General features: G+C 40.0%; 1 protein-coding gene and 1 non-coding gene across 24 annotated transcripts in view; both read left to right on the top strand.

Moving 5' to 3' along the window:
• RUFY3 (RUN and FYVE domain containing 3) overlaps positions 1–9,485 on the top strand; it is a 103,300-nt gene extending 93,815 nt beyond the window's left edge. For 5 of the 23 annotated variants that reach the window (XM_065545109.1, XM_005555118.5, XM_005555123.4 and 2 more), the window contains 4 exons: positions 391–455; positions 3,574–3,601; positions 4,959–5,027; positions 7,100–9,485. In XM_065545109.1, coding sequence (XP_065401181.1) covers positions 391–455; positions 3,574–3,601; positions 4,959–5,027; positions 7,100–7,243 — 306 coding nt within the window. In that variant the 3' untranslated portion in view covers positions 7,244–9,485. Of the gene's footprint in view, positions 1–390; positions 456–3,573; positions 4,294–4,958; positions 5,028–7,099 lie in introns of all 23 variants that reach the window. The other 18 variants (XR_012434886.1, XM_074039896.1, XM_065545110.2 and 15 more) reach the window with 9 other exon arrangements.
• Positions 9,486–13,070: 3,585 nt separating this feature from the next.
• On the top strand, positions 13,071–13,171 carry LOC123573817 (small nucleolar RNA U13). The gene has a single exon (XR_006698549.1). It is a non-coding gene; the product is annotated as a small nucleolar RNA U13 (small nucleolar RNA).
• The last annotated feature ends 881 nt before the right edge of the window (positions 13,172–14,052 follow it).

The raw sequence follows: 14,052 nt of genomic DNA, 5'->3' as shown, positions 1-14,052 counted from the left end.
GATATGGCCATCCTTGGTTTTACCAGTTTTTCAGAGCTCAGTCTGGGGGAAAGAAAAAAAAAAAATTATACTTCCTCTAAGGAGTAACTGATATCTTGAGCCAACTTTGCAAGTAAATAGAATACATTCTGAATTTTATTTGAATCTCAAGAATTAAAATATCTACTTTGAAAATCATTTGTCACAAACTATCAGAATAGTTAAGAAACTACTTAGAGCAAAGAATGAGGAAACATAGCTTGAAAGTTAGATCCCTTCCCTGATTAAAAAAAAAAAAAAAGTTACTTAGCTTTATACCCAAACTAAGGCATTGCAGAAGAAAATATGTGCAATATCATCGTTGTTTAGCATTCTGAATAATTAATAAATTGGGCTGTTTTCTTTTGGCAGGATGGGAAGCACAACATGCAAGAGGAAAATGTTAAACTAAAAAAGCCCCTGGAAGAAAGCCACAGGTGTTTGTTAATCAAGTATTAACTAAGATGTAAAGTTATTCTGGGGTGGTGGGAAGGGGGGAGTTTTTTATATACATTGGCATTGACACCGACCAGACACTGACTTACAATATTAATATGCCAGGAAGACATTCGAAGTGGAAGTTAGTAAATAATAAACCATATAACATGTATTAAACCAAACCCATTAGGCCATTTCAGAGGAAAGGATGATCAAGCTGTCCTCTCTCTCTTCCCTGATTAATTCCCAAGCTCAGATGATCACTTAAGAGGTTATTTCCCACCTTTACTGAATTGGTTTCCCAGGAGAATAAAGTATAAGTCATACATAGCATTTCTTAGCGTCTTAAATATATTTGAGTATGACTTGTTTCTACCTATGTGCTAAATTTCAAATAAGTGGCTGGGCGCAGTGGCTCATGCCCATAATCCCAGCACTTTGGGAGGCCGAGACAGGTGGATCACCTGAGATCAGAAGTTCAAGACCAGCCTGGCCAACATGGTGAAACCCCGTCTCTACTAAAGATACAAAATTAGTCGGGTCTGGTGGTACCTGCCTGTAATCCCAACTACTTGGGAGGCCGAGGCAGGAGAATTACTTGAACCCGGGAGGCAGAGGTTGCAGTGAGCCAAGATAGCGCCACTGCACTCCAGCCTGGGCAATAGAGTGAGACTCCGTCTCAAAAACATAAAAAAAATAAATAAATAAGTACTCTGATTTCTCTTATCTCTCATCTCTCATTTTTTCTTTCTCTTGAGAATCTCAAACAGCTTAACTCTATTCCTTTTTCCTAACTCTATCTGATTTGCTCACAATGAAGAGCATAGGATAGTTTCAAGGAAGCTGACTTTTTGTAGTTATTTTACCAGGTTAGAAATATAATTAAATATTACATAGTGCCACTGCATTAAAAAGTGAAGGAGGTCCAGTTATATGACATTCTGGAAAAGACAAAACTATGGAGACAATTAAAAAAAAAATCAGTGGTTGCCAGTGGTAAGGGAAGGGAGGAATGAACAGGTGGAGCACAGAGGATATTTAGGGCAGTGGACTACTCTGTATGATACTGTGATGGTGGGTACATGTCATTATACATTTGACCACACCATAGACTATAGACACCACCAAGAGTGAACCTTAATGTGAACTGTAGACTCTGGGTGATGATGTCGTGTCAGTGTAGGTTCATCAGTTGTAACAAATGTACCACTCTGGTGCAGCATGTTGATAAAGAGACCAGGGATGGGGCAGGAGGCATGTGGGAAGTCTCTGTACCTTCTACTCAATTTGGCTGTGAATCTAACTGCTCTAAACATAAAGGTCTGCTTTAAAAGGTGGAGGAAGCAGTTAGTGATGAGGAAGGATACCATAGTGGGGTTTTGAGAGAACTATACAGCTGTCCCTAGCCAGGCTGTGTCACCTTAAGAATGAGGTAGTGGCCAGGCGCGGTGGCTCACGCTTGTAATCCCAGCACTTTGGGAGGCCGAGGCGGGCGGATCACGAGGTCAGGAGATCGAGACCATCCTGGCTAACACGGTGAAACCCCATCTCTGCTAAAAATACAAAAAATTAGCCGAGCATGGTGGGGGGGGGGGGCGCCTGTAGTCCCAGCTACTTGGGAGGCTGAGACAGGAGAATGGCATGAACCTGGGAGGTGGAACTTGCAGTGAGCCGAGATCGCGCCACTGCACTCCAGCCTGGGCAATGAGCAAGACTCCATCTCAAAAAAAAAAAAAAAAAAAAAGAATGAGGTAGTGTGTCATCTGGAGCAAAAGTAGCTGCTGGAGAAGAGAAATTACACAGTCCAGTTTGCAGGTGCTTGGCCTAAATGCCCATTTCTTGCCTTAAAGGCCAGAATGATTCCAAAGTCTTTAATTTTGCTCCCAAAGAGCATGGTTTGATCCAGAGCTAACCTTAAACTGTCACCCATCTCACATTACAGATCGGCATAAGCAAAGAGAAGGGAACTAGAAGGGCCATAAAATTAACCTGGGCTTCCAGGTGCCTTTCAGGGTCAGCCTAGTTCCAAACTAACATCAAGTCATTTACTTGAGCAATCAGGAGTGTGTATTAAATGCCAACTTCTGATTTAGGTCCTGAGAATATAGAATAGTGCTTCCTTTTATCTGAATTGAATTGTGCTCTGCAACTTAGAATTTGTTTTACATTCATTATCTCCTTATGATTTAATATTCCTTACAAAACTGTCTAATGCAACTTTACAGATGAGAAAACTGAGACGCACAGAGAGGCTGAATGACTTATCCAAGTTGCTTCTGTTTATCATGTCTACTGTTTTTAAGTGCTTTGGCTCTGCACTACCTATTAGCAACTTCCAGGACTTATTCTGGTCATAGCTGCAATCGTTAGACATACCAGGCTTCCTGGGATTATGATGGCAAGGAACATCAGAAAATCTGGTCACCCCATGGTGTATGTCTGGTGGTCACACTGCCACTCAAGTGAAAAGAATAGGAACCATTGCAATCTGTAGTGCATTTTCCCTGTAACCGAGAGCGGGCTTTGCTTCGCCTCTCATTTAGGCTCTAGTCCGTGCTGGGAACATCAGAGTTAGCTCAGCTTAGTCCCATGAAGAAATATTTCAACCTGAATGGATTTTCTGGTGAGAGTCTCATTCATTTCCCCTTCTTGGATTAATTTGCTAAAGCTCACATCTTAAGAATATTTAGGACTAATATATAACATGTGATAATGGATAATGTATAGATTTCCATAATATCAAATAGAAAAAAAGCTACTAAAATATATGGCCAGTGAACCATTGGAGTTTTACACATTGGGAAGTTTTACACATTGGAGTTTTACACATTGGGAATATTTTGATAGCAAAAAGGAATGTAAAATATAACTTCATCTGTTTTTAAATGGGAACCCTAATATAATAAGTCAATGGTCAGATTCTAGTGATTCATTTTAAGAAGCAAAATTTCCTCTCCTTGGAGGTCAAAATTAATAATTATGTTGTTCTTAGTAATATAAAAGACCTACAGTATTTCTTGTTTGAAAAAATGTTTGTATTCTGAGCTTTTTATTGAAATGATAGAAATGGAAATATAAAGTTCCTATTTGTCACGATTTTTTACTTCTCCATTGTAGGCTGCAACCCCACCCTACGGATGAACAGGTAACACAGCCTCCTGTTTCAAAACATCTTGTATAAATTATGAAGTTGGTTGAACCGTGCCTAGCCAGCAAATAAGGTAGCATGGGCGGAAGATGCGTGAATACAGTGTACCATCCTTCTAACAATACCCTGAACAAATACGTATTGCCTGAAGCTCGCACAGGAAGTAGCACAGCTCTGAACAGTTTACTAAGTAAACATCCATTCTCACATTTTAAATTATCCCTGACATAAGACCTAGGAGAGTTCACTTTACATCCTTTCCTCTAGTTTTCTTTTACATAAAATGGAGAGAAAAAAGATGCTTTGATCACTTAGAAATAAGCTAACATAAATGATTATAAAACACTTTGTGAATCTAATAGTTTATGACAAGCCCATGAGAAAGACAGTGAATGCTACTATGTCTGAGTCACCCTGTCATTTACCTCTCAGGTTATAAAATAAAATAAATCCTACTGCTATCCTTTTTTTTTTTTTTCTAAATGGAGATAAGGTCTCACTCGTATTGCCCAAGCTGGGGTGCAGTGGACGATCTCAACTCACTGCAGCCTCGACTTCCTGAGCTTAGGCAGTCCTCCCACTTCTGCCTCCCGAGTAGCTAGGACTACAGAGATAAGGTTTCATCATGTTGCCCAGGCTGGGCTCAAGTGATCTTCCCACCTTGGCCTCCCGAAGTGCTAGGATTACAGGTGTGAGCTTCCATGCCCAATGCTTGCCATTTTTTTTTTTTTTTTTTTTTTGAGACAGAGTTTCACTCTGTCACCCAGTGTGGAGTGTTGTGGCACAATCTCAGCTCACTGGAATCTCCACGTCCCAGGTTCAAGTGATTCCCCTGCCTCAGCCTCCTGAGTAGCTGGGATTACAGGCGCCCATCACCATGTCCAGCTTTGCTTTTTTTTTTTTTTTTGTATTTTTAGTAGAGATGGAGTTTCGCCATGTCAGCCAGGCTGGTCTTGAACTCCTGACCTCGTGATCCACCCACCTTGGCCTCCCAAAGTGCTGGGATTACAGGTGTGAGCCACCAGGCCCAGCCCCCAGTGCTTTCCATTCTTGATGGTAGAGTGAAGCAAGAGGAATGGGATGGTGTTAAAACTTTTTACTCTATACTTGCATGTGTTGGATTTTCTTTTTAGAAGTAAAATCACGTTATTATAAAAACTAAGAGCTGGAAGCATAATGATGGGATTCTCCGAGTGGTATTATGGTGGTAGGACTACCTATTCGTAATTGGTTTATTTAGTTTCCAGATAGTCTATAGTGTGATTATATTAATACTGTAGGTAAAAAAGGCATATTCTGAAAGTACTAATATTTCTGGCACTAAGAAAAACTAACCGCTCACTGTGTGGTTTAGGATCAGCTGCTGCTCTCTGGAAAGCCACAGGTGTGTCAGCTATGTCAGGAAGATGGCAGCCTAACAAAGGTAACTGTGGTGAGAAACGGACAGGTTTTTCATAGGAATGTCTACAGCACCCCCCCCAGTCCCTCCCCAGGAGTAACAGGGACTTTGCCGCATAGAGTGCAGAGTGCACGCTCACAGTGCTGGGGGTGGGGTGAAAAGCAAAAGGGGCAAGCATTTACTGGGTACCTGTTATTTTTTCAGTCATAATAATTCATGTCAGTAAATTTCCGTTAAAATAAACATAAATAGCAGCCAGGCGCAGTGACTCATGCCTGTAATCCCAGCACTTTGGGGGGCTGAGGCGGGTGGGTCACGAGGTCAGGAGTTCAAAACCAGCCTGACCAACATGGTGAAACCACATCTCTACTAAAAATACAAAAAACAAAAAAAAAAAGCTAGGCGTGGTGGCGGGCGCCTGTAATCCCAGCTACTCAGGAGGCTGAGACAGGAGAATCGCTTGAACCTGGGAGGCGGAGGTTGCAGTGAGCCGAGATTGCGCCATTGTACTCCAACCTGGGCAACAGAGCAACCTGTCTAAAAATAAATAAACAAAAAAGTATGTAATTTAAAGCAAATAAGCAGATAGAAATGTATAAGTAAATATTGAGTGCCTGCTGTGTAGAATGTGCTGGAGAAAAAGTAATGAACAAAGTAGACCAAGTCTCTGTTCTTTTCAAGCTTATGTCCTTCATAGCTGTCATTTTATAAATGGAGAACGCTGAACATCTAATGCTAACTATATTTCCCAAAGTTAAGTCATAAGTGATGAAGCCCAGGTTCCAACCTAGCTTTAGCTCCAAAGTCCACAGTCCTTTCAGCACTTTATCCTGCTCAGAACAGAATATGAGCTCTCCCCACTAGACCACTTGTTTTCCACCTGATCCTCAAGGGTGTCTGCCTGAGCACCTTCCCAGTTTGTTATTCTAGGGTAGGCAGAGTTAGGGAAGTATTCAGAAAGAACGAGTGCCCTTGATAGCTGGACCTGTGTCTTGTTCACAGAATCCCCCAGCATCTAATATGGTATCCAATCCATAGGAGATGCTCAAGAAAAGTTATGTACAAATGAACGTGTGAAACACGTGCTTGGAAGAGATTCAGGAAACAGGCTCAAATTCTGGATCACGACCTGCATAGCACCATCTGTGATCGTGCCAGATTTTAACAAGTGAAATTATAGTATGACCTACTCTTAAATTCACAGAGTCAGAGAACAGATAAACTGCCCTCATAGAACTGGAAGTTATAATTATAGAAACATGTTACAAAATAGAAGAAACTGTTCATTCTGGCTTTAACTTCTATGTGTCAGACAAAAATTCTCAGGCTTTCAAATGAAAGCAACCCCCTACTCCTCTCACCCTCAGGAACATGAATTATTTGACATGAAGGTAGCACTTCATGGGAGAAATTATTCTTCACAGCTTTTTATATAGGACGCTTGGAGCTTTGTGCGTACCACCCTATCACAGCCTTACTGCTGACATTGCTATAGTGACTTCTTGCTCTCTCAGTGCTTGACCATTAAAGATGCAAAACGTTTAGGAAAACCAAACAATTTCCTATGAACAAGATGCAGGAAGCTGTGCTCCTGCTGCACTTATAACCCAGTGGATGTGCTTAGAGCACCAGAGATCACAGGAAAGCATTAAGCACATCAGTGTATTAGGAATTATACTTTCAGTTCGTACTCAGCACATTTTTTAATCCTAGCCTGTTCACTCAATCCATTGCTCTTTCACTGCCTTATTTGGTGTATGCACAGGTACTTGCAAACTAATTTTAAAACTAACCTACCTCAAAGTGAGTATGGGGAACAGATGTGTGAAGTATATTCTAAATACAAGTGATTTTTATGTTACCTGTTTTTATTTTTAACTCTACGGCACTGCTTCTTTTCATTTAAATCTAAAAACTAGACTGTGAACTTTTTTGTAGATTGTGCCTGTGTTCAGATACTATCTGGCACATAGTAAACATCCAGTCATTATTTGATTAGGCATGGAACATTTGCCACATTTGGCTTTTTATATCCCATGAATCCTTATGCCTTACACCTCTTCTATTCCCCGCCTAACCTCCTCTTCTCCTCGTAGAATGTGTGTAAGAACTGCAGAGGAACCTTCTGTGATGCCTGTTCAACAAATGAACTGCCTCTTCCTTCAAGTATCAAGCCTGAGCGAGTTTGCAATCCCTGTCACAAGCATCTGATGAAGCAATATTCCACCAGCCCATCATAAGACTGAAGGCCAAGACCTGGACCAAAACGTTTATGCTGGCTCTTCTGTACCAGTGTTTTAGCTGTCAGGATCTCATAGAGTCCAGTTCTTAGAGTCAACTAAAGAGTTGATAGGAATTAACTGGTCCAGGGAGAAAAGGCAGTGGTTGGGGTTACTGGAAATTTTGCTCATTTTCCCTAATGACTGTATGAATAAAAGTGAACTCACTTGAGCCTTTCTCTTCTAAATCTAAACAACCTGACATTGAGGTTTTGCTTTATAGCATATCTTTGGAAGGGCAACTCATTTTTATGATTAGTGATACTGGGGTGGATGTAATAGGAGAGAGTCCAGGCAGATAAGAATAAAAAGGAAAATGATCATCTCCTTCTGTTACATTTGCAGATTCAAGGGGGAGAGACAGATGCTGAGATCAAAATGACAGATGTTACTTATTTTTCCAGGTGCTGTTAGCATAAACATTGTTTCCTCTTCACCCCTACTAACTACCTCTTTAAAGTATTTCTACCAAACTGTGAACCCAATCTCAGGGAAAAGAAATTAAAAAGTAATATAAATTCTGAATGTACTGAAAACAATATTGTAATATAATTTCAGGACTAGAATTTTCTGGTCTTTACCTACAAGGGTTTTCATTATCAAAAAAAAGAATATTTGTTTTTCTTTTTTTTTTTTTTTTTTTTTTTTTTTTTTTTTTTTGAGACGGAGTCTCGCTCTGTCGCCCAGGCTGGAGTGCAGTGGCCGGATCTCAGCTCACTGCAAGCTCCGCCTCCCGGGTTCACGCCATTCTCCTGCCTCAGCCTCCCGAGTAGCTGGGACTACAGGCGCCCACAACCGCGCCCGGCTAATTTTTTGTATTTTTAGTAGAGACGGGGTTTCACCGTGGTCTCGATCTCCTGACCTTGTGATCCGCCCGCCTCGGCCTCCCAAAGTGCTGGGATTACAGGCGTGAGAATATTTGTTTTTCTACTTAATGACTTCAAAGTAAATAACTGCCCTTTTCAGAATCTCCTTCCACAAAATAAGCCAACTCTTCCCAGTTCCCTCCATCTTCCTCTCCAAGTCATAATGGAAATTGTAAGGAGTTTTCAAAATAGGGTTTGGCTTTTGCAAATAGAAGATATTGATTAAAGCAAAGTCAAATATAGAGTAAAATAAGTTTGTTTTCTTGAGACAGGGTCTTGTTCTGTTGCCCAAGCTGGAGTGCAGTAGTGCAATCACAGCTCACTGAATCCCTGTTCTCCTGGGCCTCAAGCAATCCTCCCACCTTAGCCTCCCAAGTAGCTGGGACTGGCTTTTTTTTTTTTTCTTTTTTTTCTTTTTTTTTTTTTTTTTTTTTAGTGGGGTCTCATTGGTTGCTCAGCCTGGTTTCAAACTCCTGGGCTTAAGCAGTCCTCCACCTTCACTTCCACAGTGCTGAGATTACAGGCATGAGCCACCACACCTGGCCAAGTTTAATTTGTTGATGGCTGAGAACAGTTAGCTCGGAATACTTAACGTTTGAATAAGGAGTTCCTTATTCTGAGTCATGAATGAAAAGTGATAGATGCTTTCTTGGAAAGGGCAATACAGTCAACCCTTGGTATCCATGGGGGTTTGGTTCCAGGAACCCAACTGGATATCAGAATCCATGGGTGCTCAAGTCCCATTATATAGAATGGGTTATATGGTATTTGCATATAACCTACATACATCCTCCTGTGTACTTTAAATCATCTGAAGATTACTTATACCTAATAAAATACCTACACATCACTTCATTTGCATGGATTCAACATAGTGCTGGGTGTTCGGCAAATTCAAGTTTTGCTTTTTTGGAACTTTGTGGAATTTTTTTCTTCTGAATATTTTTGATTGGCAGTTGGTTGAATCCATGGATGCAGAACCCATGGATATGGACGGCTGACTGTACTTACACATCTTTGAGTAACAAACTCTTTGGGGGAAAAGAGAGAAGTGTGTTGAGCAAGAGAAGGCAAGAAACATTATATACTATTTTGATTCTGTTACATGTGTCTATAGATTGTTTCATTCTAATCAAGACCTAAGAAGGTAATGATTCTTTCTGTGACTGGTTTAGAATTCTGGGGAGGAAATATCCTGGAACCATGTTTTTTAATAAATTCTGTCTCTTGGAAAGAGTTAACAGCTTGGGAAAGAGTTGTTATTCCAAAAGTCAGCCTGTTACTTGGTGAAGCTGAAGTTTAACAGTTCTGGGGAAAAATAAAATCTGATAATTCTAGCCTAGTTTGTTGATTGTCTTTTTTTTACCCTAAATAACATTTGTGTTTTGAGTCTTTATTTTTTGGCCACCTACATGAGCCAGCACACTTATAGGTGCTATACATAATGTGGAGAACAAAATGGACTAAAGGAGTGTTGCCCTAAATTAGCAAAAGTTATTTTATAATTAATTTTAAATTAATTTGAAAAGATATTTGTAACACACAATATAAGAAGGAATAGTCACTTGAGACTTTACTTAGAATTACACATAAATACTAGCCTTTAAAAAAATTTTTTTAGGCTGGGCACGGTGGCTCACACTTGTAATCCCAGCACTTTGGGAGGTCAAGGCAGGCGGATCACTTGAGGTCAGGAGTTCGAGACCAACCTGGCCAACGTGGTGAAGCCCCGTCTCAACTAAAATAAATAAATAAATAAATACAGAAGTTAGCCAGGCGTGGTGGCGTGCACCTGTAATCCCAGCTACTGGGAAGGCTGAGGCAGGAGAATCATTTGAACCCGGGAGGCAGAGGTTACAGTGAGCTGAGCTCACGCCACTGCACTTCAGCCTGGGCAACAGAGCAAGATTCCATCTCAAAAAAAAAAAAAAAATGTATACAGCGTCCCAAAGATCTTTAGTTATTAGTGCAGCCTCCCATAAAAGCAAGGAGACCAAGTCATGAATACCATGACTTAATGGTATGCCTATCTTCCTTTAAAATTGTGCTTTCCATCATTTACAATAGTATAAACTGAACCAAAGAGGCCAAGACTTGTACATTGAAAACTTCAAAATGTTGCCATACAAAATTAAGACATAGAAGTATCACATTTGGCAGGGCACAGTGGCCCACACCTGTAATCCCAGCACTTTGGGAGGCCAAGAAAAAAAAAATGTATATTTTCATGGAGACAAAGACTTAATATTGTTAAAATGTCAATACTACCCAAAGTAATCTACAAATTCAATAGTCCCTATGAAAATCCCAACATTTCTGCAGATATAGAAAAATCTATCCTAGAATTCATACAGAATGTCAAGAGACCCCCCCCCCAAATACTCAAAATAATCTTGAAAAAGAACAAAGTTGGAGGTCTTATACTTCCTGATCTCAAAGTTTAACATAAAACTACAGTAACCAACAGTATGGTACTGGCATAAAAATTAGCATATAAACCAATGGAATAGAAAAAGAGCCTAGAAGTAAATCTTTACACATATGGTCAGATGATTTTTGACAAGGGTGCCAAGGCCATTCAGTGGAGAAAATATGGTCTTTTCAACAAATGGTGTTGGGAAGATTGGATAGCTACATACCAAAAAACAACAACAAAAGTTGGACCCTTACACCATATGCAAATATTAACTTAAAATGCATCAAGAACTAGCTCCATCCACTAAGGTTGGAAGAAAAATAGAGCTAGAATTATTAAATTCTTAAAAAGAAGAAAAAGAATTATTGGCCCGGCGTGGTGGTGCACGCCTGTAATCCCAGCACTTAGGGAGGTCGAGGCAGGTGTATCACCTGAGGTCAGGAGTTGGAGACCAGCCTGGCCAATAGGGCAAAATCCCATCTCTACTAAAAATATGAACATTAGCCAGGTGTGGTGGTGGGCACCTGTAATCCCAGCTACTCAAGCAGCTGAGGCAGGAGAATTGCGTGAACCTGGGAGGTGGAAGTTGTAGTGAACTGAGACTGTGCTATTGTACTCCAGCCTAAGCGACAGAGCAAGACCCTGTCTAAAAAAGAAAAAAAATAAATAAAGGAAAAGCTTCATGACATTGGATTTAGCGGTAATTTATTGGGTATGATCAAAAGCACAGCCAACAAAAGGAAAAATAGATTGGACTTCAGCAAAATTAAAAATTTGTGCATCAAGGGACACTATCAGCAGAATGAAAAGGCAACCCAAGGAATGGGAGAAAACATTTGTAAATAAGAAATCCTGCAACAATAAAAAGCCTGAAAAAATGAGCAAAGTACTGGAATAGACACTTCTTGCAAAAAGATGTAGAAATGTCCAATAAGTTCATGAAAAGCTCAACATCAGTAATCACTGGGGAAGTGTACAAATCAAAACCACAATGAGATACCACTTTATAAACCTATTAAGGTGGCTATTATCAAAAAAGTAGAACAAGTGTTGACAAGGACATAGAGAAACTGGAACTCAGGTACACAGTTGGTGGGAATGTAAAATGGTACAGCATTATGGTGATTTCTGAAAAAAGAAAAAAAACCAATTGCCATATATAATCCAGCAAACCCATTTCTGGGTATACACCCCAAAGAATTCAAAGCAGGAACTTCTATAGATACTTGTACACCTGTGTTTACAGCCCTATTATTCAAAATAGCCAAAAGGTAGAGACAACCCAGGTGTCCATCAATGGATGAATGGGTAAACAAAATTTAGTATATGCATACGATTGAATATTATTCAACTTTAAGAACAAATTCTGACACATGCTATGATATAGATGAACCTTAAGGACATGATAAGTGAAGCCAGTCATACGTAGGACAAATATTGTATGACTCCACTTACACTAAGTACCTAGAATAGTCAAAAGCATAAAGAAAGTAAAATGATGGTTCCCAGGGGCTTAAGGAAGAGCAGAATGGGGAGTCAGTGTTTAATAGGTACAGTTTGTGTTGGAGGAAGATGAAAAATTCTGGTGACAGATGGTGGTAATGGTTGCACAGCAATGTGAATGCACTTGATGCCACATAAATGTACGCTTAAAAATGGTTAAAACAGCAGGTTTTATGTATATTTTACTAGTTTTTTAAAAAACTGCTTCCCAGAAGAATTCAGAAAGTAATTACAATTATGTGTGTATATTTCAGTTACTACACATGCATATATCTCTGTTCACTGAGAGGGCCTAGCAGCAGACATGCCAGCAGCAACGGGTACATCCAATGCCCAGATCTTGTTTTCTAATACCGTTCTCCAAGAAAAGGCATCAGGGCTCCCTAGAGAAATGGCTGATTCTCCGTCGAGGGTATCTTGTAGTGCCAGAAAGTAAAGAAGTGTTCCACAAACAAGGATGCAGGTATGTGAAAGGGGCACAGGAGCCAACTGATAGAATGCCCAAGGGCCAAAGATGAAACAAATCTCAGCAACAAAGTAAATAATGCAGCTTAGGATTATAACCCAAAGGATAAAGTAAGTACCCATGAGTCCATATTGATATAAATGACCTGATGAAGGAGCAGTAGCATCTCTCCTATACAGAAAAAGCCCAAATAATTATGTAGATACCGCCTCCCCCACTTCAAGGAGATGGAGCTTAACTCCCCACCTTTCGAGTACGGATTGTGCTTAGTCACTTGCTTTGAGTACAATATGTAAAGAGGAAAAAAAAATTGTATAGTAACCTGGCAAACACTATCTTGGCCAGATGATCAACATTTGTATTAATATCATGAGTGATAAGCCCTATTAATAACAGGTACCCTTGATGTGATGAAAATGCCCCTTTTTGGTCTTCCTCCTAAGACCAGAAGGAAAACAATCAGAAAACTTCACAGACATTCTACAAAACCAACTAGTACTCCTTAACGCTGTCATGGTCATCAAAACCAAGTCTGAGATCCTTCTGTAGTTCATAAGCATCATGACTGGGCTTTCACACTTCTGTGTTAGATGTGCCTCCTTCACGCCTTGTTACATCAGGACATTACCCATCTGATGCGGAAAAAAAAAAGGTTGGGAATCTGAAGTCATTAAAAACAAAACTATCTGAGGTGGTTAAATGAATGTAATTGTGGGATCCTGGAATGAAAAGAATATTTGGAAAAAAACTAAAGATCTGAACTGTGCGATTTAGTTAACAGTAAAGTATCAAAGTTGGTTGCTTAGTTGTGACAAATATCCTGTAGTAATGCAGGATACTAACAATAGGTATACAGGTGGGTGAGGTGTATACAGGGACTCTGTACTGTTTTTGCAATGTCTCTGTATATCTAAAACTTTTTTTTTTTTTTTTTTTGAGATGGAGTATCACTCTGTCGCCCAGGGTGAAGTGCAATGGCACGATCTCAGCTCACTGCAACCTCTGCCTCCTGGGTTCAAGCAATTCTCCTGCCTCAGCCTCCTTAGTAGCTGGGATTACAGGCACGCACCACCATGCCTGGCTAATTTTTTGTATTTTTAGCAGAGATGGGGTGTCACCATGTTGGTCAGGGTGGTCTCGAACTCCTGACCCCATGATCCACCAGACTCGGCCTCCAGAAGTGCTGGGATTACAGGCAAGAGCCACCACAACCAGTGACCGAAAACTACTCTAAAATAAAGTTTATATATTAAAAAATCGTGCTTTCATACTCAAAGTCTAACCCAATAGAACCTGACTGAACTCATCCCTAAATGCAGTTTCAGTTCTTATTTATTTCCAAATAGACTCCAAGTTTTGCAAGGTTGATAAGCAGATAGAAACTATGAGAAAGTCTTTAGTTCACTCACTATTTGTAAGTCAAGTTATAAAAACATATAATGAAACTCTTAAAGGAGATTTAACCATTATGTGAAAGAAGGCTCTCCATTACAGCCTCATTTCAGTTTTGTTCACCAAA

This window comes from Macaca fascicularis, chromosome 5 (assembly GCF_037993035.2).
Source record: "Macaca fascicularis isolate 582-1 chromosome 5, T2T-MFA8v1.1".
Lineage (NCBI taxonomy): Eukaryota > Metazoa > Chordata > Mammalia > Primates > Cercopithecidae > Macaca > Macaca fascicularis.
Note: the sequence above shows the minus strand (reverse complement) of the source record. Positions and strands in the feature narration are given on the sequence as shown.